The sequence below is a fragment of the Hyaena hyaena genome, unplaced genomic scaffold, assembly GCF_003009895.1.
Source record: "Hyaena hyaena isolate Hyena2069 unplaced genomic scaffold, ASM300989v1 scaffold_103, whole genome shotgun sequence".
Lineage (NCBI taxonomy): Eukaryota > Metazoa > Chordata > Mammalia > Carnivora > Hyaenidae > Hyaena > Hyaena hyaena.
The window spans coordinates 1,392,736-1,418,321 of NW_024080735.1; the positions used below are offsets into that span (position 1 = coordinate 1,392,736).

The 25,586-nt window shown below is 48.5% G+C and overlaps 2 protein-coding genes across 5 annotated transcripts in view; one reads left to right on the forward strand and one right to left on the reverse strand.

Moving 5' to 3' along the window:
• Nucleotides 1–1,243, reverse strand: part of NVL (nuclear VCP like) — an 86,137-nt gene extending 84,894 nt beyond the window's left edge. The window contains exon 1 of the mRNA XM_039235807.1: nucleotides 982–1,243. Within this exon, the coding sequence (XP_039091738.1) occupies nucleotides 982–1,038 (57 nt within the window). The 5' untranslated portion in view covers nucleotides 1,039–1,243. The remainder of the gene's footprint in view (nucleotides 1–981) is intronic.
• A 315-nt stretch (nucleotides 1,244–1,558) lies between these two features.
• Nucleotides 1,559–24,371, forward strand: CNIH4 (cornichon family AMPA receptor auxiliary protein 4). 4 transcript variants are annotated; one of them, XM_039235835.1, is made up of 5 exons: nucleotides 10,284–10,418; nucleotides 14,040–14,108; nucleotides 17,678–17,790; nucleotides 22,074–22,214; nucleotides 24,188–24,371. In XM_039235835.1, the coding sequence occupies exons 1-5, from the start codon at nucleotides 10,350–10,352 to the stop codon at nucleotides 24,213–24,215; spliced, it is 420 nt and encodes a 139-aa protein (XP_039091766.1). In that variant the 5' UTR covers nucleotides 10,284–10,349; the 3' UTR covers nucleotides 24,216–24,371. The 4 variants fall into 4 exon arrangements, with proteins under 4 accessions (XP_039091769.1, XP_039091766.1, XP_039091767.1 ...); XM_039235838.1 differs by lacking the exons at nucleotides 10,284–10,418; nucleotides 14,040–14,108 and adding an exon at nucleotides 1,559–1,682; XM_039235836.1 differs by lacking the exon at nucleotides 14,040–14,108 and having other exon boundaries at nucleotides 10,406–10,493.
• Nucleotides 24,372–25,586: the final 1,215 nt, after the last annotated feature.

Genomic DNA, 25,586 nt, shown 5'->3' on the forward strand with positions numbered 1-25,586 from the left:
ACTAAATTGCATATAGAGTGTATATGTATATATATACTATACATAGTGGTCATATAAGGCAGTACTTTAAGGTTTCAGATTGGAAGAAAACCCCCAGGAAGCAAGTGAAGGAACAGGGAAACAGCACAGGGGCTCAGAATACTACCAACAGTGACAGTTTGGGTACGGAATGATCCAGAAAGGACGGAGGGATCGATGCTGGCAAAGTAAAGAAAAGCCAGGTATGTATCCCCACCCTCACCCCCCCCCAAAGTGCAAAGCGAGGGAAGGAGGCCTCCCTCCTCCCAAGGCTGTTTGCAGACTGTGCCTCTGCAAAACGTTTAGCACACAGGCTGTCACCTGTGGCTGCAAAAGCGACAAATCCGTGGGCGGGGGAGGGTGGGCTCAGTCTGTTAACCAACTGACTTCGGCTGGGGTGAGACCTCACGTTTCCTGAGATGGAGCCCTGTGTCGGGCTCTGCGCGGGCGATGCAGAGCCCGTTGGGATTCTCTCCGCGCCACCTCTGACTCTCGAAATAAATAAATTCGCTTAAAAAAATATACAAAGGGCCTATTACAATGTGAAAGCCACGCCAAGTACCCGCCACGATCCCCGCTCCTCAGGTCCACACCCGTCCCGCCCCCGGCTCCTCCAGCCCGGTCCTCAGCTCCTCAGATTCCGCACCCGCCCCCTCCCGGCTCCTCAGGATCTACAATAGCCCCGTCCCCGGCTCCTCAGGGTCTTCACCGGCCCCGGACCCGATCCTCAGAGTCTACACCTGCCCCTTCCCCGCTCCTCAGGGTCTACACTAGACCCGTCCCCGGCTCCTCAGGGTCTACACCCGCTGGGACACCAGCTCCTCAGGGTCCACACCCGCCTTGGTCCCCGGCTCCTTAGGGTCCACACCCCTCCCGTCCCTGCTCCTCAGGGTCTACACCCGCCCGGGACCTGGTCCAGGCTGGCCTGGGAGCCGCCGAGAGGGGGCCGTGCTCGATACCCACCTGCACGACTCGCTGCTTCAGCCTGCTGTCCACGAACCTCGCGGGCCTGGGCTTCATCTCGCGCGCGGGGCTGCCACAGCCAGGGCACTGGGCTCCTCAGGCTCCGGGGTCCTTGCCAGGCTGCCCGAGGCGATCGCCGGGCCGGTCGCCCGGCGTCCGCCCGCCCGCCCGCCGCCCGGGCCGTGCCTCCGGCGCTGTCCCAGCGCTATCCCACCGTGTGTGAGGAGAGCGCCGCCGACGGCAGGGAGCCCTGCCCACACCCGGAACTTTCCGGGACGCTGATTTTGCAGGCTTGTCCGGCGGGCCCTGGAGGACAAGGACCCTTTTTGAACATGTTCAACTTTATTGTTCCCCGCTACGCGGACACGGGCGCGCGGCGGCTGTCGGGCCTTCCGGCGAGCGTCGTGCGTCTTTGGGCTCGCGGGGCGGCTTCCGGCCGCAGGCTGCGCGACGCCGCCTCGGTCTCGGCCGCAGGCTTAGCAAACCTCAAGCCTGTGGTCGCCCGCGACGGTGAAGACGGAATGAACCCGAGGCGTTGCCGCCCGGCTCCGCAGGGAGGCCACCCTGGGCTCCGGCGGGTGTGCGCGGGGGACCCCGGCGTCGGCCACCTTCGGAAACCTTGCCTTCTTTTTCTGCTTCCGCTTTGTCCAGCACGTCCAGTGCCGTACTACAGCTTGACCTAGACGCTGCCCACAGTTTTGGTAAACGTCCGTGTTTGGCCGTAACGTTTTATGCCGTTAGGGAGACACAAAGGGACAGTCAGCGTTAACACACACACAGACACGCAGTTACCGGCTTTCGTACCCGTTTGCTTGCTTGGCTAATCATGTCTTCAAGATTACTATTCTTATTTGAGCTCTATTCGTCTTATGACATTAGGAAGTGGAGTATGGAGGCTGGGGTGGGGGGAGATGGAGTTTTAAGATGTTAACACATGACTGTTTTACTCAGGGTACCACGGGATAGTTTTTCCCGCGGATGCAGATCACGTCGCTGCCTTTTCAGTGGTCCTTATTCATGCGCCGAATATAGATTCTCACTCTGACCTTCAGAACTTTGGTTAACTTTGCTCCCGCTTCATTTCCTCCTTCTTCCCTGTGTGTGCACTCTGCTTTCCGCTAAGCAGCATCGCTTGCGTTTGTGCGTCGGTACCAACACCTGCTATGTCTCAAGCGCTGGGTACGACTGAGAAGAAACAGAAGAGATTCCTGCTTCTAGGAGGTTGTTCTGGAAGATGATACTGGTAGACAAACTGATTATACACAGTACTTTGCATTCGCGGACATTTCCTCTGGTCTCCTGTGCCCTTCCTGGCAAGTATATGACTTGTAGATTCCTAGCTGACCATCTCCCTTTTAGCTTTTCCTGATACTTCCCTTCGTTAAAATTTCCGCGTAGGGGACCCTCCTCACACTCAACAGAAATTTATTGAGTGCCTCCCGGTTCCGGTCCCTTCCCTGCCCATGGGTCTTGTGGGGAAAAGCACGAGAATGGCAATTGTACCTTTTTAATAACATCTTTATCATAATTAGATTAAGTATTTACATACTTGGTTATATTAAGCTTTAGGAAATATTTCCTACAGTAAATAGCGCAAATACAGCCAATGCCCAGTAACTTTTTTTTTTTTACCGTAATTGCAAAATGATTTTTTTTTTTTTTTACAAATAGTTTAGTCCAGTAACTTTTAAAATGTGATTTAATTCTGTGCGTGCGAAATGTGCCACGGAGAATAAAACAAGCTGAAGGGCCAGCAGCATGGTTTGTACTCTGTAATTTATCATAGAGTACCTGTCTACATTTAGGGTTGGCTTCATGGACGTGTGACCCGTGGTCACAGAGGCCTTAGTGCTTAGAAGGCTGGTCCCCACACTTGGTTTAGTAGTCTGCTCTTGATGCTTCGGGGCCCCCCCCCCCAAGTTTAGGCTAATGAGGATCATCATTATCTTTGCCCTGAGATCATCAAAATCATGTGTCCAATCTGAAAAGCTCTGGTGACAAATGGGAGCTGGTAAACAGCCAGAAAAGGGGCCTCACTTATGAACACCAAGGACAAGAAAGTATACAGCACCTAAGCCAGTCCTTGCTTCTCCCTTTAGCTTATCTGTATTATGGATTATAAACATATTTTTAAAATATATTTTGCTTAGGGGAGCCTGGGTGGCTCATTTGGTTAAGCAAATGCTTAGGTCACGATCTTGAAGTTTGTAGGTTCGAGTCCCATTTCAGGCTCTATGCTAACAGCTCGGAGCCTGGTGCCTGCTTCGGATTTTGTGTCTTCTCCTCTCTCACCACCTCCCCTGCTCATTTTCTCTCTCTCTCTCTCTCATTCTCAAAAATAAATAAACATTAAAATTAAAAATATTTTGCTTAGGGATTCCTGGGTGATTCTGTTGGTTAAGTGTCCACTCCCAATTTCCGTTGAGGTCATGATCTCATGGTTCATGAATCAAGCCCCACATCAGGCTCCACGCTGACAGTGTGGAGCCTGCTTGGGATTCTCTCCCTCTCTCTGCCCCTTTCCCACTCTCTCTGTCTCTGTCTCAAAATAAATAAACTTAAAAAACATATTTTGATTAATGTAATAGTATCCACAGTATTTCATCGTTAAAAGCATTGAACATTTAAAATATATGATAAGAAATGCACCATCTTTTTTTTTTTTTTTTTACAAATAGTTTATTGTCAAATTAGTTTCCACATAACACCCAGTGCTCTTCCCCACAAGTGCCCTCCTCCATGCCCATCCCCCTTTCCCCCCACATCCATCAGTCCTCAGTTTTTGTCAGCATTCAAGAGTCTCTCATGGTTTGCCTCTCTCCCTTTCCCCCACCATTTCCCCCCTTCTTCTCCCCCTTGTTCCTCCGTCAAGTTCCTCCTAAGCCTCCTATACGTACAAACATATGATATTTGTCCTTCTCTGCCTGACTTATTTCACTCAGCATAGCACCCTCAAGGTCCATCCATGTTGCTACACATGGCCAGATTTCATTGTTTCTCATTGCCATGTAGTAGTCCATGGTATAGATAAACCACATCTTTTTGATCCATTCGTCCGATGATGGACACTTAGGCTCTTTCCATGTTTTAGCTATTGTTGAGAGTGGTGCTATGAACATTGGGGTACATGTGCTCCTATGCATCAGGGAAATGCACCATCTTTGATATTATTTTTATTGACCATATTCTTGGTAAGAAATTTAATACCCTAACTCTAGAATTTTAAACTTGTTCTTTTCAAAAATTTTTGTATGGCTGTCAAAGGAAGGTATTACTTTCAACTTTTGCTTTTTACATTTATTTATTTTTGAGAGACAGAACACAAGTGGAGGAGGGGCAGACAGAGAATGAAACAGAATCTAAAGCAGGCTCCAGCCTCTGAGCTGTCAGCACAGAGCCTGGATCGGGGCTTGAACTCAAACCGTGAGATCATGACCTGAGCAAAGTTAGAGGCTTAACTGACTGAACACCCAGGCACCCTGGAAGGTATTACTTTTAAGAAATATAGCATTTCTCATTGTTCCTAATCAAGGGATTTGTTTCTTCTTTTCTTGGAAATACAATTGACACACAGTGTTTCCATCTTGAAATTCATTTTTTGTTTATGATTTCACTTCGGTAGAAATTGTTGAAAAAAAATTTTTTTCTTTTAATGTTTATTTTTGAGAGATAGAGCCTGAGCGGGCGAGGGATACAGAGAGAGGGAGACACAGAATCTGAAACAGGCTCCAGGACCTGAGTGGTCAGCACAAAGCCTGATGTGGGGCTCGAACTCAAGAACTGTGAGATCATGACCTGAGCCAAAGTCAGATGCTTAACCAACTGAGCCATCCAGGTGCCCCCTCCATCTTGAAATTCTTAAAACTTTTTGTACAAATAGTCCCTTTAATATTGCGCTGGAAAAATTTGCAAATTGTGTGATCCCTACAGACCTGAAGTACTTTCCAGAATGCTGGCTTATTAAGGACAAGCATGTTTTTCACCATGTTAGTACATCAGGTGCAGCAGGCAATAATGGGAAGTTAATACTAGGTATCGATAACAATATACTTGAACATTTCCCACTGGATTTCCTGCTAGTAATTATTGTTCTGAAGACGACTTCCATCACTTCTAGTGTTCAGGTGAAATGGTAGCACACATCTAAAGGAAAGAAGACTGGTAACCTGAGTGAATTATGTATCTCAAGAACTTCCTACAGTAAATGGAATGTCCTCCATCGCCACCTAGTGGTACCAGCACATTTCACCTGTGCTTCCTGCCTTTGCCCTCCCAAACTTGGTATCTCACTGGCAAACAGCTTCTTGACTCACTGTGCTTTATAATTTGGGTGTTCTATATACTGACTTTTCAGTGCTTTCGGGTATATACCTAACAGGGGGATTGCTGGGTCATTGGTGACTCAATGTGTATCTTTTTGAACAACAACCTGTTCTCCACAGTAGCTGCCTAGTTTACATTCCCACCCAGCACTGCGTGTGTCCGGTTTCTCTGAATCCTCCCCAAGACTTGTTTTCTGTCTTTTTGTGTTTTAGTGAAAGACATTTTAGTGTATATAAAGTGATATTTCATTGTGATTAAAAATTATTTTTTAATGTTTGTTTATTTTTGAAAGCACAAACGGGAGGGGCAGAGAGAGAGGGAGACACAGAATCCAAAGCAGTCGCCAGGCTCCGAGCTTTCAGCACAGAGCCTGACATGGGGCTCGAATTTACAAACTGTGAGATCATGACCTGAGCCGAAGTTGTACGCTTAACCAGCTGAGCCACCTACATGCCCCTGTACCACATTTTAAAATCCATTAATCCACCAGTGGACATTTGGATAGTTTCCTCTTCTCTGCTATTGTGAACAGCACTGCAATGAACATGGATGTGCAAATATTTCTTTAAGACCTTGCTTTCAGTTCTTTTGAATATATACCCAGAAGTGAGATTGCTGGATCACATGGTAATAATACTTTTAAATTTTTGAGGAACTTCCATACTATTTTTCATAGAGGCTGCACCATTTTAACTTCCTATCAACAGTGCATAAGGGTTCCAATTTCTTCACATCCTCACCAGCAGTTGTTATTTGCTAGGTTTTGAGGTCTTTGTTCTAGTTTTTGTTATTATAGTGGCCAATCTAAGGAGTATGAGGTATTACGTCATTATGGTTTTGATTTGCCTTAGTCTGATAATGACTTAGTCTAATAACACTTTTCATCTGCTTGCTAGCTATTTGTATGTCTTTTTTGGAAAAATATCTGCTTGAATCCTTGCCAATTTTGTAGTTGGGTTATTTTGTTGTTGTTGAATTGTAGGAATTCTTTATATATTCTTGTTAACTCCTTAATCACATATAAGATTTCAAATATTCTCCCATTCCATAGATTGCATTTTCACTCTCTCAACAGTTTCCGTGAATGCACACAAAGTTTTTTAGGTTTGATGGAGTTCATCCATTTTTGCTTTTGTTGTCTGTGCTTTTGGCATCATATGCAAGAAATCATTGTCAAATCCAACATCATGAAGCTTCCCTGCATTTCTGGGAGTTTTACATTTTACTTATTTTTACTTTTTATTTTTTAACGTTTATTTATTTTTGAGAGAGAGAGACAGAGCACAATGGGAAGAGGGCAGAGAGAGAGACACACATAGAATTTGAAGCAGGCTACAGGCTCCAAGCTGTCAGCACAGAGCCCCATGTGGGGCTTAAGCTCATGAACCATGAGATCATGACCTGAGCTGAAGTTGAATGCTTAACCTACTGAGTCACCCAGGTGCCCCTTTTTTGCATTTTTAAATTTAACATATGAACAGACAGACAAAGATTAAAGTTAATCTCCAACATGAAACACAGACCAAAACAAAGTAATCGAAACAGAAATTAGAGGTAACAGAGGTAATGTACAGAGCAGAATATATCAAATATATCAAACTTTATATCCTCGTTGAAATGAGAAGATACTGTATCACCGAAACAAGAAGAGGATACCATAAAAAAAGAACAGAGGACAAAAAGGATCTCTTATAAATTAAAGAGATAGCAGTAAATAAGCTTCATCAGAAGTTTGTCAGGTAGAGTTGGGGAATTCCCATAGAAAGTAAAACAAAATACACAGGGATGGAAATAGTAGAGGATCTATTTTTTTAAAATTTTTTAATGTTTTTTATTTATTTCTGAGAGAGAGAGAGACAGCGTGAGCAGGGGAGGGTCAGAGAGAGAGGGAGATACAGAATCTGAAACAGGCTCCAGGCTCTGAGCTAGCTGTCAGCACAGAGCCCGATGCGGGGCTCAAACCCACGAACCAATGGGATCATGACCTGAGCCGAAGTCAGACGCCCAACCGACTGAGCCACCCAAGCGCCCCAATAGAGGAACTGTTTTACGAAGCAGTAAGGCACAAAACAGAAGTACAAAACAATAAAGAAGCAACCCTTGAAAATTTATGAGAACTGGAAGGCATGTGTTTTCATATTCAACAAGTCCACTGAGTGCCTAGCATAGTGAAGAACATGTATCATCATGACATTTCAGAATGTCAGGGAAAAGGGAAGATCCTAAATCTTCAGAGAGAATGGACATAATACATCCATAGGATCAGGAATTTTAGAACGGCAGAACATTTTCAACGTAGGTACTAATACAAGCCAGAAGACGGGAGCAATGCTGTGAAAATTATTCTGGAAGATAACCTGTATAGAATTAGTATAGTGTTAACCTGCATTTCTATACTAATTCAAACTATCGGGGTGCCAGGGTGGCTCAGTCGGTTGAGTGTCCAAGCATGGCTCAAGTCATGATCTCATGGTTCGTGGGTTTGAGCCCCGCATCGGGCTCTGTGCTGACCGCTCAGAGCCTGGAGCCTGTTTTGGATTCTGTGCCTCCCTCTCTCTCTGACCCTCCCCTGCTCACGCTGTTGCTCAGAAATTAAAACATTAAAAAAAAAAATCAAGATAGGAGTAGAACAAAGCTAATCCAAGACATGCTAAGTCTCAGAAATTTATATCCATGGATCCTTTATCTGAAATCCTTACCCAGCAAGTGAGGAAACCATTCAATTTGAGAAGAGGGAGAAAGAGAATCCCAAGCAGGTTTGGAACTGTCAGCGCAGAGCCCGATGTGAAGCTTGGACCCACAAACCCTGAAATATGACCTGAACCAAGAGTGGGATGCTTACCTGACTGAGCCACCCAGGCACCCCAACTTATATTTTAAACCAAAAGTCTTGATCTCTCTGTTACACACACACACACACACACACCCTGATGTTTTGGGATCCTGATCGACATCCTTCTCTCAAATTTTGCCATTGCAACCATGTTTTGAATTTTCAAGTAGAATGAGACACAGACTATCTTGATTAGAACTTGCAACTCTAGGGGCTCCTGGGTGGCTTGTCGGTTAGGCGTCTGACTTTCGCTTAGGTCATGATCTTGCGGTTCGTGAGTTCGAGCCCCGCATCGGGCTCTGTGCTGACTGCCAGCTCAGAGCCTGGAGCCTGTTTCAGAGTCTGTGTCTCCCTCTCTCTCTGACCCTCCCCTGCTCACACTGTCTCTCTCTCTCTCTCTCTCTCTCCTAGAAATAAATAAAAAAACATTAAAAAAAATTAAAAAAAAAAAAAAGAACTTGCAACTCTAACCCTTGATTCTGGTGCCAGACTTTTTATTTACTCAGAATTAAACAGCAGCCAAAGACGATGGGATACCCTGTGTTTTCTGCTCCATCTTGAGAGGAATGTGAGATTTTTATGTTTTTAATAAAATCGGGAATAATTTTAATGAAATCTCTCCTTAGAGTCAGGATAGGTCATTCATTCAGCAAACATTTATTAAACACCAGCTATTTGCAGGTTGGAAGATATGGGGATGTACACAAACTAATAACATCTGTATTAGTTGGCTGGCTGGGCAGGAGAGGCAGATGATATGATGAGCACTCTGACAGAGGTGTGTGCAAGGTGTGCTGGGAGTGTAATCACAGCCGGTCTCTAAATAATCTGGTCTGGCTCTAACCTATGAACCGTTGGTGATCCTGTGAATTTATGTCGTGTCCAGGAAATCCTGTTGGTTTGTGGTCATACTGGGTTCCCTATTCATCCTCTCCTCAGTGGTCTCCTTGCAGACAAACCTGGCCCTTTGCCTACCGATAGGGCACCAAACAGAAGGACGTTTTTAGAATGTATATCGGACCAAGGTATTTTATATTTAAAACTGTCCCCTGGTTTATCATCATATGAAAATAAAGGTGAAACTTGCAAGAAGGGGGACGGGTCCACAAGGCCTGTGTGACCTTTCCCTGTCACCTCAGATGGGCCGTTAAAATCCACCCCGCCCATGTTGTAGTGTGGCCACACTGTCCTTTTTTCCTGTTCCTTAATGACGCCAAGTTTCTATGAGCAATGGGGCCTTTGCGATCCTGATTTGCACCGCCTGAAACACGCTATTGTTCAGATTTCAAATTAAATGTCAGTGGGTCAGCCTGGCTTTCTCTGATGGTTCAAACTGCAACGTTTCCCCTCCTCTGCCCTCTTTCAGTTACTTACAACTGCCTGTCAGTGACAGATATTTTTTGTTGTCCTCGCCTCCCCCACTGTAATGGGAACTATCGGAACAGAAGGACTTTCCCTGTCATTCATCGTGTATCCGCAGGGCCCAGGAGCTGGCACGTGCTAACTGCTCAGAAAATAGAGGTGGGGGGATGCCTGACTGGCAATGGATGAGCATGTGACTCTTGATCCCAAGATCGTGAGTTTAAGCCCCAGGTTCTGCAGCCTACTTAAAAATAAAACAAAATAAAAAAGTATCGGTTGAACGGATGTATGACTTTGATAGAATTTGTCTTTGAAATAAACGGCCTTTTCCCTGTGACCCCCAGCCTGCCTGCCTGGTTTCTATGCCTGGTGTCAGAGCAGTGGGGTGGAGTCCGTGAAAACTTGTAAGGTGAACAACACAACACACAGCGTCTTCGAAAATCTTAACGTCTGGAGCGGGGCCAGGCAGAGACCTAAGACAAACCGACGTCGGGGAGACGAGTCCCCAGCGCTGTTGTCGCGGTCGGACTTGTGCTCTGCGAGGAGAACGCCTTCCCGGGGTCAAGTCGGGTGCCCGCCGGACGCCAGTGTTCGGTAAAAACTCGCTGACTAATTCTGGCACAGTCTCCGGACCCGGTCAGGATTAGGGTGGAACCCCGCCCTCGCCTTACGGCCGCGTCGGTGCTGGCGAACTACACTTCCCAGCGTGCGTCGGGGGCGGCGTCGGCGGACTACAAGTCCCGGCATGTCGCGGCGCCGGGACTCCGCGCCCGGCGAGGGCCTATCAGGGGCGTGCAGGCGGGCGCGCCGGGCTCCGGGGCTGGTTTGACGGAAGGAGCAGCGGCGGAGGATGGAGGCGGTGGTGTTCGTCTTCTCTCTCCTGGACTGTTGCGCGCTCATCTTCCTCTCGGTGTACTTCGTATCCTTGGCTGAGGCAGGCGGAGGCCGCCCGCGCCCGGCGCCGGAGGGACGGGGCTGAAGCGGGGCCGGGCAGGTGCGCGGGGGCGGCGGGGCCGGGCCCGGAGCGCGGAGGCGGGCGGGAGGCCGATCCTGCTGCCTGCCCCCCGCTCCCCCGCTCCCCCACCGCCACCGGGCCCTTCCCCTCCGCGTTCTGCCCTGGGCGCGCGGGCCGATGGACGTCCCCTCTGGTCGCCGCGGGGCCTTTGCGGCGGCCTCCCGGCCGTCGGTGCCCGGGCGCGCCCGCACTTTGTGGTCCTGTGCGTGAGTGGGGGACCCGCACCCGCTCTCAGGGAGCGTCCAGTCACAGGTCCTTAAACAGTGGGAAGAATCCGTGCCAGGCTGCGCTGATCTTTCCTTCCTGGGGGATCACGGGGGCTGCTTCCTTTGTAATGTTTTCCTTTTGCCCTCTTTGTTTTATTGTTTTTTTATTGAGAGAGCGAGCGGGGGAGGGGCAGAGATGGAGGGAGAATCCCAAGCAGGCTCCTGGCTGTCAGCTCAGAGCATTCCGGGGGGGTGGGGTGGGGGGTGGGGGGACTCGCTCCCATAATCCGTGAGATCATGACCGGAGCCTTCGTTAAGAGTCGGAAGCCCCCCACGGGGTGCTTTCCAAGCGAATTAAGCTTTCTTTTCTCCAAAGCACCCTGGCTTGAGGACAGGTGTGCGTGGGTTTTCGGTGTGACGCGGAACTTTGTTCCGAAAGGCAGCCTGCTCTGGAGGGGGTGGACAGTGTTTGCAGGGAGGATCCCGTGCTCTGCCAGGGGCCCGCTGTGTGCAGCGGCGCACCTGCCTCAGTCTCTTTTCCTGGGTGAGGTGGGAAATATTTGCTTCCCAGGAAGGGGCGTGTGTGTGTAGTGGGGACACGCGTTCGGCATCCAGCGCAGTGCCTGCCCCGTGGCCACTGTGCTCTGCGTCCGCCTGTCCCGGTTCAGCTGTCGTTTTTACCTTGATGAATTCTAATGAGAACCTCTAGTTGTTTTGTTTTTGCTTTAAAGATTTTGTTTATTATTATTTTTTATTAAATTGTTTTTAATGTTTATTCATTTTTGAGAGAGACCGAGAGAGAGAGAGCACGATCAGGGGGAGGAGCAGAGAGAGAGAGACAGAATCGGAAGCAGGCTCCAGGGTCTGAGCTGTCAGCACAGAGCCTGATGGGGGCTCAAACCCACCAACTGTGAGATCATGACCTGAGCTGAAGTCAGTTGCTTAATTCACTGAGCCACCCAGGTGCCCCTAAAGATTTTATTTTAAGTAATCTCTACACCCAACAGGGGGCTCAAACTCACAGCCCCAAGATCAAGAGTCGTGGGCTTCACGGACTGAACCAGCCATGCACCCAAGAACCTTCAGTTTTATTAGGCTTGGTGAACTGACTGAAAAACCAGAATTACTGGCCTAAGTATTGGTGACCTATGTCCCTCTTGTGACATAAAGAACTGGGATTTATAGGAAATAAAACATGGGTTTTTGGTTTTGCAGTTTGGAAAGCTAGGCTTGATGTAAAGCAGCCTTGGCTTACAGCAGTTTATGCACAAAGATCAGTGTTAGGTGGACATTAAGGTACGTGTAGGGTGTGTTTTGCTGGGATTCAGCACAATACTGTTGTTAACTCTCGTTTTGGATAGTTGCCCGAGCTTCCTCCTGGAGTGGGAGGGAAGAAATAGTCGGCGAGGAAGTTCTGTAGAGATGGGGTTTTCCCAGACTTTGAACCCCAAAGAAAGCCTGCGCCGAAGGGCAGGACTGGGTATTCAGAATGAGATGAGCAAAGGTGCAGAGCCAGGCATGTTTCTTGCATTACCGGGTGATGGGGTCAAGGCATAGAGTATCTGGAGCACAAGGTTGATTTTGGCTGGAGAAGGTCAAGGTTGGAAAGGCTGGATTAGATACGATTTTGAAAGGTTTGCGAGTGAAGGTGGAGACAGCTGGAGCTTTCAGTTCCATCCTCAAGGCAGTAGGGAGCCATGGAACGTTATTGACGTTAACAAATGGTATGTTAGGAAGATGAGCCTGCAGAGTGGGTTGGAAAGAGGAAAGACTGGAAGGTAAGAAACCATTGGGAATAGGCCTGCGTGGGTTTGAAATAGGATTTTAACTGTGGCTGGTGGAAGGTGGGATTCACAGGTGGAGCGAGGAGGAAGTGAGGGGCCCGTGAAGGCTGCTTGTGTGGTGTGATCCCCCCTGGGGTTTGAGCCTAGACAAGAAATACTTGTGTCGGCAACAGAAAGGAAACCCTGTGGAGGTGGAATGGTTTGAGGGGACAGTGACAAGTTTGACTTTCGTTGTGTTGAGGTGATAGGGGAACATCCATATGGAAATGTTTAGAATTTAGGTGAGAACACTTACTTTTACTTGTCTTATTGGACATTTTCAAACAGTAGAGCCTATAGCGTAATAAACCTTATATTTCTGTCGCCCGCCGACAGTGATCTTCATCGTTTTGCTCTATTCCTTTCAGCTCTGTCCCAGCTTTTGGGGGACAGGGAGCGTTTGACAGCAGCTGTCAGGCCTTGTATCACTCATTTGAGGCCTTTTCCTTCTGTGTCTGTCCTCATTTTTTTATTTGTGAGTTTACATTTTGTGCCAAAATCCGTTTTTTTGCTTAATTCTACTAGAATGTATGTTTAGTGTGCAGAGTTTGGGAAAGAGAAATAATAGGAAAACAGGTCCTCTGTGAGGAGACATAACCACTGCTCACCCATGACCCCACTGTACTGATAGTTTTGTATCTTGTTTCCTTTTTTCTTTTCTTTTTTCTTCTTTTTATTTCCGAGAGAGAAGAGAAAGAGAGAGAGCGAGCGAGCCAGCGTGAGCAGGGGAGGGTCAGAGAATGAGGGAAACACAGAATCTGAAACAGGCTCCAGGCTCTGAGCTAGCTGTCAGCACAGAGCCCGATGCGGGGCTTGAACCCATGAATCGTGAGATCATGACCTGAGCCGAAGTCGGACGCTTAACCAGCTGAGCCACCCAGGTGCCCTTCTCGTTTCCTTTTTTCACATCTTGAGTCTTCAAAGACATTTTATGGATATGTCATAAATAAACACTATTTTTCTACTATTGGGAATTCAGGTTTTTCACATTTAAATTGTTTTTATAGGTGTTACTTTCCGATTCTTACCGTCATTTTCACTTTTGAGGAACTCAGACTGGGTGTTCTGGTATGGATCACTTTAGAATTGAGCAAAATAAGATTCTTTTGTGAAAATAATTTGTTGAAGGGACATAAATGAGGAAATTGAATTGTCTAATGACTAAACTTTAAGGAAATAAGTGTTTTCGAGGCAAATTTAATTCTGCACTACAGTGGATTTTTTTCCTGAAATTTAAAAGCACTTAGTTATCAAAAAAAAAAAAGTCTATTGGGGCCCCTGAGTGGCTCAGGTGTGATCTCATGTTTTGCAAGTTCGAGCCCCACATTGGGCTCTGTGCTGACAGCCCTGAGCCTGGAGCCTGCTTCAGATTCTGTGTCTCCCTCTCTCTCTGTCCCTCCCCCGCTCCTGTGTACGCGTGTGCTCTCTCTCAGAAATAATAAATAAAACATTAAAAAATTTCGAAATGGCTTGTAATTCCTTATCTTGATCCTCAGATAATTACATTGTCTGATTTAGAATGTGATTACATTAATGCTAGATCATGTTGCTCGAAATTAAACAAGGTAAGATATTTCTTTACTCATTTTCTGTGTTCGAGGTTGTTATCGATAACCAGCAAAAGTATGTTTGATTTTGAAGTGCATTGTTTCTTACTCGTTGGAATGTCTGCACAGCTACTGTGTTTTGGCAGTATTTTAGATGGTGAAACTATACTGGAAGACCCCACTTGAAATTTTGTTTCTTCACTCTGCTTCTGCCTGGTCCCTGTGTCCATAGGTACTTTAGGACACAAAGGCTTGTTAGGAGGATAATCGTTCTCCCTGCTCGTGACTAAAAAGCTCAGTCTGTGTTTTGTTCCATAAAAGCATAAAAGATGACCTTTTTTTTGCGGCTTGCTGAGAAATGGAATTAGTTGATTTGTTTCAAGACCAGTTTCCCGTTAGTGTGTGCTCAAAGATGCTCTGCACTGCAGTTTGTCTCGGTACAGGGAAACCGGTTAGTCCTGATTCACTTTGCGAGCTGAGCAGACAGAAGACTCTAGATAAAAGTTCATGTCATAGCTCAGTAAATACTGCGGGGAGGTGCTCTTGGCTTCACCTAGAAGTTTCTCATCTGTATCTGCTTCTGTTTCTCTGGCCCATGAGGGGTAAAGAGTGACATTCGGGTATTGACATTTCTAGTAAACTATATCCCTCCTCTTCTTTTTTTTTTATTTTGAATTTTCCAGAATGTGGTTTAATAGATAGATCTACATAGTGATAGTGATAGATAGAAGTGATAGATCTAAATAAAAGATTTTGTATTTATCTGCCAAACTGCAAGACTTTTTTTGTTTGTGTTAATATTTTTTATTTATTTCTGAGAAACAGACAGACAGCATGAGCAGGGGAGGGTCAGAGAGAGGGAGACACAAAATCTGAAACAGGCTCCAGGCTCTGAGCTGTCAGCGCAGAGCCCGACGTGGGGCTTGAACCCACGAACCATGAGATCATGACCTGAGCTGAAGTCGGTCGCTCAACCGACTGAGCCACCCAGGTGCCCCACTGCAAGACTTTTTTAAAAAAATAGAGATGTAATCAATATTATATTACTTTCAGGCCTCTTCATCTTTAGAAGAATGGTTATATATTTTAGCAACTGGGTTGTATTTTTTGTTTGTTTGTTTTATTTATTTCTGAGAAACAGAGAGAGAGACAACATGAGCAGGGGAGGGTCAGAGAGAGAGGGAGATACAGAATCTGAAACAGGCTCCAGGCGCTGAGCTGTCAGCACAGACCCTTACGCAGGGCTCAAACCCACGAACCATGAGATCATGACCTGAGCCGAAGTCAGACGCTTAACCGACTGAGCCACCCAGGCGCCCCTGTATTTTTTTTTTTTTTTTTATGATTATTTTGAGGGAAAGCTTGTGTGCATGTGCATGTTGGGGAGGGACAGGGAGAGAGGAAGAGAGAGAATCCCAGGCAGGGTCCATGCTCAGCACAGAGCCCGACACAGGGTTCGATCTCACAAACCGTGAGATCCTGACCTGAGTTGAAATCAAGAGTCCAATGCCCAACGGACTGAGTCACCCGGGCACCTTCCCCTCTTTTTTTCTCTCTTCTCTTTCAACAACTTGCACGAACTATATAATTCATCTGCTGGATTATCTGCCTTTTGTTTTAAAAAATTTTTATCCCTTTGGTTTTTTTGTACCTTTTTGTTTTAAGATTCCCTCTGCTTTATCTTCTGATCTCCTACGAATACTCCATTTACAGCAAGATTTTAATTTCTGAGGCCTTGTTGCCTAGCTCTGGTGTGAGTGTTCTAGCCATCTGAGAATCTCAGTTATAGCAGTTTTGAAATTTCCTTCTGTTTCCTATGTTATATGTGTTCCCTACAAGCTCCTTTCCCCTTGTGTTTTCCCCTCTCATTTTGCGGGGGGGGGGGGGGTCTTCTTAATTTCTGGTACACGGGCGTCTATTCATACTTAGGGTAAAGCACATACAGATTCACGGAGGCTCTGTGCATGGGCCAGGCTGTGCGCCGACCTGCAGGTAGAGCAGCCTCACTGTGGGGCGATTGGCGCTTACCTGGACCCTTGTCAGGCAGTTGTTTGTATGTGTTTTCTCATGTGCCATTCAGTTACTCACAGGAGCCCTTTCCAGGCTCCCGCCGGGGGGCTGTAAGCCCAGTGTGGGTGTTCAGAGAGCAAGTTAGGGGGAGAACACCTTGCTGGGGAGGGAAGACCATGAAAATCAGGGCTTGGTTGAAAGTAAGTAAAGCAAAAGCAGAAGAAAATGACGTGTCGCTTCCTAAGACTTTTGCCTCTGGTTTGTGGCTGTAAAACAAAGTTGACTGCAGCCTAAGGTAAGAAAGCCTGTTTGGAAATGACCACTGGGGGCGGAGGGTGCAGCTGGTGGTAGTGGCGCTGGTGGTCATGGTAACCCCGCTGTGTTTGCGAGTGCTGGCTCTGCGTGTGGCTCACACGGGCTGCCTCGTCTAGTTTGCAGCCTCCTCAGGTGTGGGTGTCCTCGTCCCCAGTTTACAGATGAGCAAATCGAGGCTCAGAGAGGGGGAGCAACCTTTCCTACCCTGCATAGCTGATAGGGGAGAGCAGGGATCCCGCTCCAGGTATGATTGACTTCGCAGCTTACCTGTGTAAGCGTTGTGCTCAATTGGTTACACTTCAGAAACTCCACGTTACATTTTTAAAAGTGTGTTGATTGCAAATTAGGTTTAAGGCCTAGCACATCCCTTCTTTGTTTACTGAAAGAAATATCTAAAATCGAAATGCAAGAGACCTGGGGCCAGTGTGTTTGGACTTACATGTTATTCAGCCACTAAGGAGCTTTGTGACCTGGGGCAGATTACTTAACCTCTCTGAGTTTTGCTTTTCTCATTTCTGCAAGCAGCAGTTTGTGTCTGCGTAAGTGTTCCTATTAACTTCCGTGGAAAGGAAAATCTCTCCTGGTAGGAGAGGAAGCTGGTGGATGGAGGACCTGCGGCCACAGCTGTTGGCGCATGAGCAGTAGAGTGCTGCGCAGTCAGCAGCACGCACGTAAGGGCCCGGGTGCCCTGGAGCCCTTCACACTGTTACTGTGAGCTGTTAAAGTACCTGTGTGTGTGTATGTGTGTGTGTGTGTGTGTGTGAGAGAGGGTGTGTGTATGAGAGAGAGAGGGAGAGGGAGACAGAGAGACGGAGAGAAAGGAAGAAAGGATTTTCCTCAGGGTTCTGGAGATTGGAACATATTTAAGTTGCTATTCTGACTTGCAATGCAGTGTATATTTGGATATAAACCACCCCTATTAGAGTGAGGGGCTTTGGTACAGACCTTGGAATAGCCAGTGAATGAATGATACTCCATTTTTCCCCAGTAGTCATTCATACCTGCTTGGTGAATGAATCTGGACCTTTGCTGAGAATAAAACATCATTGCGATTTAAGTGCATTATTTTTGAGCGGTGTGTGACATGTTTGCATGGCGTGAGCGGTTACAGCTCTATGCAGATCTGGGTCATCGGAGTCTAAAAATAAATCTTGTTACACCAGCTTGTACACTCTGTGCATCTCCATCGATCTAGCATCAGCTAACACGGACACTCAGGGAGCACGCAGCAGGGCCACGAATGCCGTGTTCTTCCCTTGCAGTGGGTCATTCCCGAGCTGATCGGCCACACCATCGTCACCGTGTTGATGCTCATTTCCTTGCACTGGTTCATCTTCCTTCTCAACCTGCCCGTTGCCACTTGGAACATCTATCGGTGAGTATAGTTTGTTTACTAATGCTTTGTGTCCTGGCAGTTTAAAGCAGAATTAAAAAGAAAAATATAATGCTCTTTTCCTGCAATAAAATACATGTCAGTCACGAAATAAAGGACAGCAGAATCCCACGTGAAGTCAGCATAAATCCCTGTTTACTTGGTGGATGGGGCAAGTAGCAGTTTGCATGGTCTGGTCTTATAGTCAGAACACAAATTTATGTGCATAAATTATAAAAACGTGTAACATTCAGTTGTGATGTCTAAAGACGTGTGTTTTCCGTTAAGAATGGTCAAAAGCCAGGGGGGCGCCTGGGGGCTCAGTTGGTTAAGTGTCAGACTTTGGCTCAGGTCATGGTCTCCTAGTTCGTGAGTTCAAGCCCCGTGTTGGGCTCTCTGCTGACAGCTCAGAGCCTGGAGCCTGCTTCCGAATCTGTGTCTCCCTCTTTCTCTCAGCCCCTCCCTCACTCTCTTTCTCTTTCAAAAATAAATGAAGATTAAAAAACGAACAGTAGTAAGTAAGTAAATATTAAAAAGTGCAGTTAGAAGGAGGGGGTGTTGCTGGGTCAGAAAAGCGTGTGGGTCTTAAGGTCCTTAGTTTGAGTCCCATTTTGGGTGTAGAGATTACTTAAATAAATAAGACTTAAAAAAGGACAAAGAAAAGAGTAAAGGAGGGTGGGAGGAGGTAATGGGGAGCACAGGAGAAGGCTGTGAGGAGGAGGAAGTGAGCAGGTGTTGGGGGATGGATTTATAAAGATCATGAAACTGGGACCTGAGCCACGGAAGGGATTTTAAATCTCTGGACCTCTTTCCAAGAGGGAAACTATTACTTTTTCTTGTAAGATTCTTCATGCTCTCGCGTGGTCATCCCTGTAGACCAGCACCCTGACCTGAGCTCCGCGGGAACACGGGCCCCTGCCCCAGCGGCTGAGGTGCCACCCCACGCAGACATTGAGCATGGGTCGGTGTCCCTGTGACCCCACTGGGCGGAAAAGGAACTCGGGAGGGAGAGCGGGAACCCTGAGATTGCATCTCAGTGACACCCCAGCCCGCACGTCATCGTCTGCGACGACAGAGAGCCCCAGAGGAAGGGAGGCTCCATGCGGCTTCTGTCCGCAGTATCAAGTATGGTGGGAGGTTCTAGCAGGTTTACTGGCGGCGGGGACAGAAAAGTACATGGATTCTGTTTCCCGTAATCACAAAGATCGTGTGGGTTTATTGCCCTGATGATAGCAGTGATAGATTGACTGGCTGTTCACAGATTTACCTGCTACTTAGAAAGGTTAAAAAAAATCAACAGATGGGTCCTTGACCCTTTTCAGACACCTGCACTTCGTGCTTTTGGGGACGCAGACCTATGGGGAGTGGTCTCTGCCCATAGGACCGAGAGGCAAAACACTGAGTAACAAAATAAGCAGCGAGCTTCAGTACAGGGTGGGCGCGAGGTGGGCTGGGGCGCCCAGGGTTATGGGGAGGCCTCCAGCTGGCACCTTCCCAGGAGGGGGTGTCTGCGCAGAGTCACAGGGGGGGGAAGGATGAGGGAGCGCTGGGGGCCCTGAGGCAGACACATAGGGCGTGTGTAGGGCTGTTGGGTTGCAGGCTCGTAGACGAGGCTGCGGTAACAGCAGGTGGTGCCCCTCAGGATGCGCCACCCAGAACCGTGAGCATCGGGTCGCGGAGCTCACGTGCCCTGCAAGTACTGTTGGCAGACATTCAACAACTGCACATTCTCTGTTCCACATCTTTTTAGTACATTCGTACATGTAAGCAGCCAGCACCAGACTGGTTTAGAACATGCTCCTCACCCCAAAAGAAAGCCTATGCCCATTAGCAGTCTCCCCTCTCCCCTCCCCCTCCCCTTCCCTCCCTTCCTCTCCCCTCTCCCTCTCCCTCTCCTCCTCCCCTCCCTTCCTCTCCCCTGTCCCTCTCCTTTCCCCTGGCCCTAGGCAGTCAGCAGTCTACTTTCTGGCTCTCCTAAGATTACCTATTCTGTGCTAAGCTGTCGTACAGGAGACCTCAGTCTGTGCTCTTTTGTGACTGGTTTGTCACTAGGCACCGTGTTTTCTAGGCCCATTCTTGTGTGGCAGGTACTGTATTCTTCACTCCCTTTAGGGGCTGAATCCCGTTCCAGCGTGTGGATACACTGCATTTTGTTAATGCAGTTGATGGGCTTTCGGTTGTTTCTAGTTTCCGGGTATTTTGAGTAATTCCCCTGTGAACATTCCCGTGCATGTTCTTGCGTGGACACGTTGTAACTTCTCCTAGGAGTGGATTTGCCTGGTCATGTGATGACTTTACATTGAACTTTTTCAGGAGCTGCCTGGGGGTTCGCAAGCAGTCACACCATTTTGCATTCCCAGTAGCTGTGCGTGTGGTTCCTGTTTCTCCACATCCTCGCCAACACCTATTGTTGTGTGTCTCTTTTATTTTTATTTAAGTAACGTCTACCCCGATGGTCATGACCCCTGGGTCGAGAATGCCCTTCCGACTGAGCCTACCGGGCACCCCTGTGTCTTTTCATTTTAGCCATCTTGCTGGGTGTGGTATTTCCCCGGTGGCTGGTAATCCTGGTACCTTTTAATGTGCTTCGTAGCCATTCATGCATCTCGTTCCGTATACTTTTGGGCAGCGAAGCTGATGAAGTAAGTGGTCTTTGGGGAGGTTTTCCCAGGAGCATCGTGTGGGAAGGACCGGCTGGAGATGGGTGGGCCCAGAGGGCCAGGGCAGGGCTGTGATGCGGGTGTGCAAAGGACACCCACACGTGAGAGGGAGGGCAGACAGAGTCTGACGGCGCGGCCAGGACCCAGCAGGAGGGGGCTCTGAGACGGAGCGGAGGCGGCCTCTGGACACTCGGATGTAAGAACCCTCTGCTCAGCTCTCGGGTTCTTGGGGGCAGCAGGGTTTGGGGGTGTTAAGTTTGTGGAACTCAGGGGGCATTTGCGTTTCACAGACGTCAGTGTGAGAACCGCGCATGGCAGGAAGGGGCTGACACGCGCGAGGTCAGGGCACGTCCTTGCACACATGGTCCCAAGGGGTGTTGAAGCGGGTCGACGCTCCCCAAGTGAGCCGGTTCCTCTGCTGCAGCGCGTCGTGTGGGGAGCACCTGCTACACACGCAGCCATGGGAAGGAAGCAGGAGAGCCTGAGAGACCCCTGGCGAGTTAAACACGGGGCCTTCAGGATTTTTTTAAAAAGTCGGAGTCCCTCCCGAGTCTGGGGACACTGGGTCGAACTGGTCTGGTGTTGGAATGCTGTGCGACCTCACGGTGCCCTCTCTCCCCATGGCTTGTGGCCCTGCTCCTGTCCCCACTGCGGCCGCGCCTCCACTCATACGCAAAGGACATTTCTGATGTCAGAATATTATCACTTAACAATACCGTGCACTTCACCTGTTGTTTTAAGGGTTCCGTAAAGTGAGACGTTACATGCTGAGTCTGAACTATTTACTGTCTGAAGAGGGGTTTTGTGTGACCGCAGAAGCACTCACGCTACAGCATTTCCCTTCGGCCTTCTCTAAATTGTGTTTGTAAACTGGGCCCCGTTCATGGACCCTGTGGGTGGAGGCGCGTCATCTCGGGTCAGCAGGAGCCTCTCTCTTTACGGTCTTCTGTGAAATGGGAAAATTGTTTGACACTCCTCCTCCTCATAGGTGTTCTGGGGGAATTGCATTAATTATGTCAGAAGTTTCTAGGTAAAGAAGTTTCTGGGGCACGTGGGTGGCTCAGTCGGGTAAGCATCCAGCTTCGACTCAGGTCATGATATCGTGGTTCATGGGTTCGAGCCCCGCATTGGGCTCTGTGCTGACAGCTAGCTCAGAGCCTGGAGCCTGCTTCAGATTCTGTGTCTCCCTCTCTCTGACCCTCCCCTGCTCACACTATCTCGGTCTCTCAGAGATAAATAAAAAACATTTTAAAAAATTTAAAAAAAAAGTTTCTAAGAACCTGATAAAGTTGGTTTGGTTTTGGAGTCCCCTCCACTGTGTCTGCTGGAAAACGGCTGTAGGTAGGGCCGGTTTAGGAGTTCTCTCCAGCTGAGTAAAAGGGTCTCAGCATAAAGTACCCATCTCTAGAGCGTTACCTGATTTGTCCGAGGGCAGAAAATTAACACTCCACATTAACAAGTGTTGTATCTTTCAGAGGAAACCACATGGTGGCCCGTGACATCGTTGTACGAGTCTGTCCGTGTCGGGTCGGAATTCAAGGCCTCTGCAGTCGGTCACTGGAAAGGGCTGCTTGTTGTGAATATTTGTGCTGATGACCGGATTTCCTTCTGTCACTTGTGCATCAGGTTCATCATGGTGCCGAGTGGTAACATGGGGGTGTTCGACCCGACGGAGATCCACAATCGGGGTCAGTTGAAGTCACACATGAAGGAAGCCATGATCAAGCTCGGTTTCCACTTGCTCTGTTTCTTCATGTATCTTTACAGGTGAGTTCCCGGCCCTCCTGGCAGCTCCCTACACGGTCGCCTGCTCACAGTGGGGGGCACGTTACTGTGCTGTGGGTTCTACATTGTCGCTGCGGAGCCTTGGGGGAGCCTGTGGAATTCTCGCAGCCTGACTTATGTCATTGGATCAGCGATCTGTCTGACCTGCCGTGGGTACTCGGGGTGTTAGTTTCTCCGTGGCCACGGAAGCCGTCCCTGTGCCTCATGCTGACTTTTATTTTTTAACTTCCCTAATTTATTTTTTAAACGTTTGTTTATTTTTGAGAGAGACAGAGTGTGAGCAGGGGAGGGGCAGAGAGAGAGGGAGACACAGAATCTGAAGCAGGCTGCAGGCTCTGGGCTGTCAGCAGAAAGCCTCATGCGGGGCTCGAACTTATAAACTGTGAGATCATGACCTGAGCCGAAATTAAGAACCAGATACTTAACAGACTGAGCCACCCAGGCACCCCTTTAATAATTTTTTTAAAAAGTTTACTTATTTTTGAGAGTGAGCACGTGAGCAAGGGAGGGGCAGAGAGGGGGACAGAGGATTCAAAGGGGGCTCTGCGCTTGAACTCACGAAACAGATCATGATCTGAGCTGAAGTCAGACACTCAGCTGACCGAGCCCTCCGGGTGCCCCTTGTCAAATTTCTAGCACCGGGATCTCACACAGGTCCTGTCTGGCTCACCTGCCACATGGCGGACACACACATCCGTCCGTGTTTCTTACATAGAATGAAAGGGAAAAATGTCGTCTTCTTTAGATAGTGGTGAGGGTCGATGCCATTGGTGTTTTGCTTAGTTGCCGGCCTCGTGTGGTCTGGGGGATGCTATTTACTGCATGACCCAGGGCTGGTTTTTAACCTCTCTGTGCTTCAGGTTTTTTGTCTGAAAATGGGATAGTATCTAAAACCTACCTTACTGGATTTGATCTGGACTAAATGAGAGAACGCATGTAAAGCACATAGGTTTGTGCTGACCGGCCGTAAACTCCGAATCTTCCACAGGGATTAGCTGCTCCCGTTAATCTATGCTGTGTACGGACTACACTTGGTTAAATTTTTTTTAATGTTTTGTTTATTTCTGAAGGAGAGAGAGAGAGACAGCATGAGCAGAGGAGGGTCAGAGAGAGAGGGAGACACAGAATCCAAAACAGGCTCCAGGCTCTGAGCTGGCTGTCAGCACAGAGCCTGATGCGGGGCTTGAACCCACAAACCGTGAGATCATGACCTGAGCCGAAGTCTGACGCTTAACCGACTGAGCCACCCAGGTGCCCCTGGTTTGGTTAAATTTGGACAACGAATCACACCATCGGTGACGCGTGATGGGGTTTCTGTGAAGTTTGGTCATCTAAGCAGCAAAGAAAATGGTGGTAGTTTCATTGGCTGCTGTTAACTGTGGTGGTTTTAGCTGAGTGCTTACTGAGCGCCTACTGAATGTCAGACGCTGTCTGGCCGTGTAGGCGGCACCCGGAGCAGCCCGGAATCCTGAGTGGAAGTGGGGGGCCTGCCCGGTGCACCGCAGGGTTGCGGGATGCATGTGTGAGAGAATTAACGTTTTGTTTGCTTTTCTGTATTTGTTCCAAACTGTAGCCCAACATTGGTTTTAGGTGGTTGTCCTCCCACCCCCTCCCCAGTTATTTTTTTCTAAGTGAAAAAAATTAGGGCTTTGAGAGGCCTAAAACACTTGTTTTAAAAGTTTATTTATTTAGAGAGAGAGCAAGCACAAGTGGAGGGAGGGGGCAAGAGGGGGAGAGAGAATCCCAAGCAGGCCCTGTACTCTTCAGCACAGAGCCCCACTTGGGGCTCGATCTCACGACCGTGACTGAGCCACCCAGGTGCCCCTCGACATTCTTTCTTTTATGTGTAAATGATTGTTCCTTGCTGAGCCTCAGAGGCACGAGTGTGGATGGACCGGACTGTGTAGGAACAGTGCTGAGGAGACGTCGCTAACACAAGTCTCTTCTCTCTACAGTATGATCTTGGCTTTGATAAATGACTGAGGCTGCCAGAGCCATCTGCACCACCGAGCGCAGTCAAGAAGCCAGAGACCATGTGAATCATCCTTAGAACCGTGACCATAGCAGTATATTTTTTCCTCTTTGAACAAAATAAAATATTTTTGCTGTATTTTTACCATATAAAGTATTTAAAAAACACGAATTGAGTTTTTGTAGATTTCTGGTTTTCCACTTTAGCCTGAACCCTCCCACGTGGTTCTCTTCATCTGTGTTGAAGTTCGGTACTTGTACGTAGCACAGCCGCCCCAGCCTTGCCTGCCGCCGAAACACAGGGAAGCCCGTGGGCAGTGGCAAAGGCAGAGCGCGGAGCGACACTGGTCCCCTAGGCAGAGGAGCAGGGTGTTACCCTTAAGCCTCTATCGCAGCACTTTGTACATTCAGTGCAGCTCAAAGGCTTATGAGACTGTCCGCTGAAAGCCTTCTCACAAGGATGTTAACAGAAAGGGACATTCAAAACATATATTTATTTGCAGAATTTGTAAACCCTTATAAGTCGTTTGCCTGGGTACAGTGTAATTCCTGCTTCTAGAAAGGAAAATAAATCAAAAAAGCAAAATTTTTGAGGCATTTTCATTTAAAGCCACAGCCTCCAAGGTCCGCCTCAGACCCCCATGAGCACGCTGGCTCCAGCCGGGTCCTGCCCTCCTGTCCCGGCCGCTCCCGCGGCATTGGTCTCTCGGGGGCACTGGTTTGGGGCAGTGATTTCCTACGAGATGCTCATCAGATTAGACCAGGAATAGCGCCGGTGGTCGAGTGACCATGGAGCCTGTCACCGCTCTGCCTGGGGCCCCTTTATGGCACCGATCGCCACTATGTGACACGGGAGACCCAGACGAGCCACTCCTGCGGGTGGTGGGAGCACCGGGGAGCACTGACCTCTCTGGCTCCTCCAGGTGAAGTGAGCCAGGCCGTTTCGTCGCTCCTGTTTGGTGCCCTAATGCCATGCTCTGAAGCGCTGGCTGAGCGCTGCTGTGGAGCCCAAGGGGTAAACCCGGTGTGTGGGGTCGGCAGTGACGGGTGCGGAGGGGAGGTGTCCTGCCCGCCTCCTGGGCCCCGACACGCCCTCCCTGCGGTATTTGCACCTGTGCTGGCGAAGGGCCGAGGGGCTGTGACCGAGAAGGTTCCTTTCTTACCTTTCCCTTTGGAGGCACTTGCCTGTTTGAGAAGAAAGCCGGTTCTCTGCCATCCTCCCTCCTCTCCCGTGGCTCCCAGTGTCCCCTCGAGTCCCAAAAGCGGTGAAGCCGGGGGGAGAACTCAGGCCCTTGGAGCCCAGAGACGACGTGTCACCCCAGGAAGCTCGCATGTGCTGGGGGCTGTGACCTGTGACTGGAGTGGTTTCCTTTCTCCCGCAAG